This window comes from Tachysurus fulvidraco, chromosome 6 (assembly GCF_022655615.1).
Source record: "Tachysurus fulvidraco isolate hzauxx_2018 chromosome 6, HZAU_PFXX_2.0, whole genome shotgun sequence".
Lineage (NCBI taxonomy): Eukaryota > Metazoa > Chordata > Actinopteri > Siluriformes > Bagridae > Tachysurus > Tachysurus fulvidraco.
In genome coordinates, this window is record NC_062523.1 from 3561507 (window position 1) to 3569006 (window position 7500).

At 36.1% G+C, this 7500-nt stretch overlaps 1 protein-coding gene across 1 annotated transcript in view; it reads right to left on the minus strand.

Annotated features, from left to right (window-relative positions):
- The window catches only part of abca12 (ATP-binding cassette, sub-family A (ABC1), member 12), an 89164-nt gene that overhangs the window by 16480 nt on the left and 65184 nt on the right, over window positions 1–7500 (minus strand). The window contains exons 51-56 of the mRNA XM_027166277.2: window positions 6807–7053; window positions 5832–5921; window positions 4871–4970; window positions 4663–4790; window positions 2716–2803; window positions 1522–1630 (exon numbers count right to left, since the gene is read on the minus strand). Of these exons, the coding sequence (XP_027022078.2) occupies window positions 1522–1630; window positions 2716–2803; window positions 4663–4790; window positions 4871–4970; window positions 5832–5921; window positions 6807–7053 (762 nt within the window). The remainder of the gene's footprint in view (window positions 1–1521; window positions 1631–2715; window positions 2804–4662; window positions 4791–4870; window positions 4971–5831; window positions 5922–6806; window positions 7054–7500) is intronic.

Here is a 7500-nt window from a genome sequence, read left to right on the forward strand (position 1 = left end):
ACAAGGAAGAAAAAAAAAGAGAGAAAGAGGATTAGGATTAAATGCTTGCCCAATTCACATTCACACAACGGTGGAATGAGCCACGTCACGAGCGAGCAGGACGGCTGCCCTGATGAACCCTTGCTGGATTTATGCCCTGTTTTCAGGCCTGAGTGAGTCCACTGGCTACATTTGAATGATTGCATCTCCCTTTTCCCTTATTGACTGCTGGGTCTGCATTAATCTTGCCTACAGGCAGACAGTGAATCTCAGCCACTGGCCCAGTCTGCTACTGCTGCTGAAATAAAAGGCTGGAGCCTCTGTCCTGCTTTATTCACTTCAACCTGGCTCTCAGCACCACTAATTATAATTCCTGACACTGCACTGCATTCTGATAGGGATAGAAGATAAACACTGCCCCCTGGCTTAGCACAACGGAAGTGCAATCCAGAAATGCTGAGCAACTCCCATCAAGTTAATATTGAAATATCAAATAACCCTAAAATACTTTAAGTAGTAATTTAAGTCATTACTTTGGCCACTACAAGAACACTAGACTTGTAATCATGAATAATTAAAAACATATAAAAATGTACTATAGAGTGCAGCACCACTCGGCTCACAGAGACAGGACTACACCATACGATTTCCCGTAGAAATACTAGGTTAAAAGGTGTAGTTATACTCCTTAAAAAATTAAATAACATTTTGTTCGAAAGACCAGAAGAAACCCAAGCTGAAGGGTGCCAATACATTTTACAATAGTCAAAACACAAAGGATATTTTTACATGTTGTTTGGGTGGATGCCAATACTTCAGTAGTGTCAGTATGTCACAAATCCATTTGTACTTTAATTGTTAGCAAGCAAATACTCTACATTAATTTTTGGTTAAAATACAGAAGGTGAATTTATGGCCATGACTGTGTGCCAATATGTTTCTTTTTTTTTTAGTTAAAACATTGTGCAGCAACTTGGCATCCAAATGTGGTGAAGGGTGCCAATACTTTTATTGTTTAGAAAACCTTTGCACATTTGATTAATGATATTGAAACTGTAGTGCAACAATCTTTTATTTAATGCCTATGTGTCACGTAAACATAGTGAAGGGTGCCAGTACTTAATGTTTAGTAAAAATCTAGAGTAGTTGTGTGGCACCTAAATACAGACACGAGTGCCAATATTTTATTTATTTCTAAAAATACAGAGAAAATTTTTCATAAATATTTGTATCACAGTATCTTAACTGAGAGTATCAAACTTATGTATTGAATGAGTGGCAACCAAATACAGTCAGGGTGCCAATACTTTTACTTTTAGTCAAAATTGGCACCATAGCAGAGTCAGGGGTGCCAATATTTTTCTTTGACTTTTAAAAAATACAAAGCATGTGTTATACAGTAGTGTGTGTGTGTGTGTGTGTGTGTGTGTGTGTGTGTGTGTGTGTGTGTGTGTGTGTGTGTGTGTGTGTGTACGTACGTACATACACTGCAGTGAATGTGTTATAATGCGTATGTTATAATGCATGTGTTATAAGACTCACCGTACTGCTCTGGCTGTTTGCTTGCTGGGATTTGGGAGCGCAGGATGAAGTTGTTGAGGCTATTGAGGTAAGCCGGCATGGTGTGATGGCCTTCAGGGTTATACCACACCTTCAGGGGTAATAACAGCTCTTAGAACACTAACCACACTCACGCTAGTACTTTCTCTCAATTCTCAAAATCTATGTACTAATATGTGCTGCCTACAAGTCACATGAAGCCAAGCCAAGCACAGAAACTTGTTAAACTTCTGCTCCTGGGGCATGACAGGGCAACGTAACACACACTGAGGAAAGCGCTTTCTGCCCTCTTCCGCATACACAACCTCACCGACACCTAGGATTAGTTAGCGTCACTGTGATTGACAGGGGAAAACGGATGCCCCTTGGATTCCAGGCTGTGAATAACTGTATTGAAAATTCATGCTCTCTGGGTATTAATAAAGCAACCACTTTTATTTTGCCCCTCGTGAATGAGGAAGAGGGTAAATTTCCGCCTACTATGTCACAGAGCCATGTTATACAGCAGGGGCTGCAGTTCAAAAAAATTCTTAAATAAAAATGATAAAAACTAATAATTAGTATTATTATTGCAAAACAAAACAAAAAATACAAAAAGTAAAGAAATTATTATACAAAATAATAGAACTAAAAATTCAGTAATTAAGTAAATAAATCAAATCAAAACAGAATTAAGCTTAAAAATGAAACAAAATCAATAAGTACATTAGTTAAACTAAATAAAGTAAGAAAATGAAACAAAATCAAAATTTCAATCTAATAAAAAAACAAAAATAAAACACGTGTCTCTGGATGTTGCATCTCCTGCCAGTTATTTCACTAATGCATGCTATTATTTAAAGACATAATCCATCCTGCATGATCGGTGGTTGAACTCATTTGATTAATGATGTTTTTGCCGATAAAAAAAGAACAAAAAAAAAAAAAAGCATCCAGCTACATTAATCACATTTTGATAAGAAATTGCTGAGCCAAAATTATAAAAAAAAAAAAAAATCAATATTAATAAATAAAAAAATGTCAATCCAATAAAAGGAGGACTTTTAACTAAAATATTTTAAATAATTGCCTTTAATGTGGTGAATCTAAGAGCTTTGTACTGTAAATATGTCGGTATTAATCGATGGCCATGATACGCCTTCGAATGCTCTAGCGATTGTTTCCGTGATTTATTACCTTCGTTAATGTCCTGTTTTGGGGCACTTCCAAAATGTCCATTTTGAGACTGCTGGGAAGGGGGTTCCCAAAAGACCAGCCTCCGTACCTAAAGACACACACACACACACACACACACACACACACACACACACACACACACACACACACACTCAATCGTTTACTCCTTTGTGATTAAAGAGGTCAGGTCACTACAGTGTGCACTTTTGCACATTGATTTCCCATTAATTAGACGCCTTACTCACTGGTGTTTTCTCCTCTGGGTCCTACGATGCGTTTGTGATTAGTCCTTGCTATTTTCCCTGCACTTTTTATGCGACATGAATAATGTATGACTTATAACTGTTTTTGTGCATAATAATGAATTTCAATACACCCAGCAAATTCCAGCTCTTTCCGCATCACAGGAGAAGCCAAAAGGTCAGAGCACCATCAGCAAGACGAGAAATCAGCAGAGAGTTTCCTTTCGTTAATTCAGGATCTGATCCTGATAACTGCAGTGCGCAATTAACGTTCGTTGAGTTTTTACTCTGTAATCACATTTCATTCTTTTTCACCTCACTTAAGATCCTGCATCATAAGACTGTCATAAACATGTCATAAGATGTCATGAGTTGCCATGAATGTTCAGTGATATGAGTCATGTTATCATTTCTTACTCTATCAGAAGTGTTCTTTTGTTATAATGCTCTATAACATGTCAGTCTGGAGAGTGTCATAACATGATATGAGTGTCCTATTACCAGCATTGAAACTGTAGCTTTCACAAGGTCTTCCATAATGTTTGACACCATGAGAGCTTATGACAGGTTTATGACATACAGTGAATATAATTAGTTGCCTGGGCTTCCCCAATAATATGAGTCATAGTTCCATTAAAAAGTTTTTAACATGTGATGACACCACCAGGCAGTCATGGCAACAACCAATATGTGTTATAAACATGTTATAAGGCGTCATGAGTTGCGATGACTAGCCAGTGATGAGTTAATTTTACCATTACTACCATAACATTTTAACAAGTTACTCTAAGATAACAGGATAGTCATGACAACTCATCACAGGCATTATAAGCTGTTATGAGTTACTATGTATGTCCAGTAATATTAGAGATATTTTACATTTGCTTTTAACATTTGAATCTGATATCGCTTGATGGTAATGACAGTCAACTCATATATGTCATGAGCTGTCATAACCTGTCATAAGTTGCTCTAATGCTCTACAACTTAATTTGTCAACCAGAATTGTGGTCATATAAATAAGATGTTATGATGTTATATCTGTCTTATTAGAGCTGAAATTAGCCTGTACAAATTTCAACTTAATTTAATTTGGGTTTATGACAGTTCTCATAAAGGGCTTATATAGGTGTCATAACATATAGCATGATAAACCCAAACCAAAATGAAGTGTTGTCTACCTATATCATCAAGCATTATGTCAGATATTATAAGATGCCTGATAAGTGTCATAACCTTATGTCAACAAAAATCTGTTTTTTTTTATTAATTTTATCAACCTCGACAGGAAAACTGATAAAAACTGATAAAAAGTTAATAACAGTTAACATACGCAGAAAGCTTTTTCAGAAATCAGTTTATGTCAGTATTTATAAAGGCCTTATATAGGTGCCACAGCATGTACCCATTGCATATGTTGCCTGGGTGTTATGACATGTCACCACATAAACCCACCCTATGTCACTTATATCCCAAAGCATTAAATGAATGTTAATGTAAGTTAAGTCAGTTGTAATAAAGGGTTTATATATGTGTCATAACATACAAACCTATGAATCTGCTCTTAAGTTAATCATTGTCCTCTAAGATAATGAAGTGTAATGGTCATGGCTTATAACATATTAAAATGTATGTTAATTAGGACAATGGCCCGACACAGTTATGACATGGTTATGCCTGTCTTACGACTCAGGGTTTAACTTGCCTGTCTCGGATGAAGTCATTAGCGCTGGCCTGAAGGTAGTTCTCTACATCAATGTTGGTCAGATTGTAGACGATTTGAGACGAGGGGTTGGTCTTATGAGGAGGAATGTAGGCAGGCTTTGGACATGTCTGAAAGGACATTTCACTCAAAATTAGCATAAATCACAATAGATCACATAAGAAAGAGGCAAACCTGTGAAAATACTGACCTGTGAAAAGTTCCCACATTTACATTGCTCAATCAAAGATGTCGGAGTTCCTTCAGAGATCCACTGATCTGACACTGACGTGCCTTTCTTCTGACACGCGCTATGGAAAAAGACAGCAACAGCGTATCGTGTATGCAGTAAGCAGTTTTTATTACATTATACAGCATTATATGACCTTTATAGATCTTCTCATAAAACACTATAGCAAGCGGGGCTTTCTGATATAAAATGTAATCAACAATGCTTCTTAATAATGCTTCTTAAAGTTTTAAGGATTCATGAATAATAAAAAAAAGGAGATCATTATCATAAACAATTATAAGGATGTGTGTAATGCTTTATAACACAATGTGTATGTGTCCATATGGATATGACTTTCATCAAAAAAAAGACAACTAAACTAATGAAACAATTATGACAAAAGAAATGATGATGATGATATAATAGATTTTTAATATTTTATATGTTTTAAATGAGTATTATAAATTGTTATATTTTATAATATATGTATTTAGATATATTCCCCTAAAAATATTAATATAATTATAATATATTAAAATGAATATTAAATACTTTGAGGATATAGAAGTGAGAAAGAATTAATAACATTCACTTCATTTTTTTCAGACTTTACCCTCATTGCTCATTTCATGCTCCCTGTTTTCTGTGCGCTTTACCTTTTATGGAGTTTTGTGGGCGTCGCTATATGCAAATGAGCTGTGGACCGATATCTGGAACACGCTTTGGACTTTTCATGCCTTTCATTTTGCTCGGATCAAAAACATTTATTTTCAAATACGACCTTGATAAACTAAATATTTGTTGAATGAGGCTCAGTGTCATGAAAGTTCCACATTCGAGCGTCTTTGGATCTTTATCATAAACCAAAGTTTAAATCATTTTGAATATTAGATTTTTAAACCGTGTCTCTAAGTCTGTAAGAACACATAGAGCTACTCACACGCTGTCAGGATGGTCCATGCAGTAGTGAGCTATGCCAGGATATGACATCATGGAGTCCACCAGGTAACTAGAGCTGGAGTTCTGATTACTACAAAGATTAAAAAAAAAAAAAAAGAAAGAATATCATGGTTTTAAAACTAAACCAAGTGTGGAAAGTATTGGAAAGAGAGAGAGAGAGAGCAAGAGAGAGCAAGAGAGAGGGGGGGAGCAAGAGAGAGAGAGAGGGAGAGAGAGAGAGGGAGAGAGAGAGTGATTGAGAGAGAGACTGAGATATAGAGAGATAGAAGGATAGGGGAGAAGAGAGAAAGATAGCAGGAGAGAGAGAGAGAGAAAACAGGAGAGATGAAAAGAGAGTTAGAGATAGAAGAAGATAGAGCTGGAGAGAGCAAGATATATAATTATATATTAAAGAGAAGAGAGATATATAGAGATATAGAATAGAGAGATAGATATAGAGACATAGATAAGATAGATAATATGAGAGATATATATATATATATTATATATACATTATATATATATAGAATAGATATATATATATCAAGATATAGAGTGCTAGATATATATATATATCATTATATATATATATATATCATTATATAGTTAGAGAATATAGAGATATATATATATATTATAATATAAATAATAAATATATATATATATAATATATATATTATATTATATATATATATATATATTCATTATATTTAAGATATATATATATTAATAATAGATATATATTACCATTCATATATATATAATCCCCTAGATATTATCATCTATATACTTATCCATATATAACCATATATATAAACAGAGAGAGAAACAGAGAGAGAAACAGAGAGATAGAGGTGTAATGAAGCCTAAGCTGATTCTTTTTCTCCAACAGCATCAAGTCCTTTCTTCCCATTTTCTGAGTGTTAATAAGCAGCTATAAAGTGTTCAGTGTAGTTCAGCATGTTGTTCATCCCACCTGAAGAAGGTGTACTGCCTGCCAGAGTCGTACATGGCAGGCGTCAGCTCCGTCTCAGGGAAGTTCTCCAGATTGCTCTTGATGGAGCCGAGGCCCATGGCGGCAAGGACGAACAGGACGGGCAGCAGGACCTGAGAGATCAGACCCTTCCAGTTCCTCCTGGTGTGATGAACACGTTTGGTGAGCATGGCCATCACCTGCTGACCCTTCAGTGCTAAACCACTCAGTGTGGAGCGTCCTGTGAGACCTGGGAGGAACATGAAGTACACACACACACACACACACACACACACACACACACACACACACCTTCAGCTGTGATACACACCAATCAGGACACTTCAGTAAAATCACACACTGAACACACACCATACACACAGACACTACACCATACACACACTGAACACACACCATACACACAGACACTGAGTGTACACCATACACACACTGAACACACACCATACACACACTGAACACACACCATACACACACTGAACACACACCATACACACACTGAACACACACCATACACACACTGAACACACACCATACACACAGACACTGAGTGTATACCATACACACCCTGAACACACACCATACACACACTGAACACACACCATACACACAGACACTGAGTGTATACCATACACACACTGAACACACACCATACACACACTGAACACACACCATACAC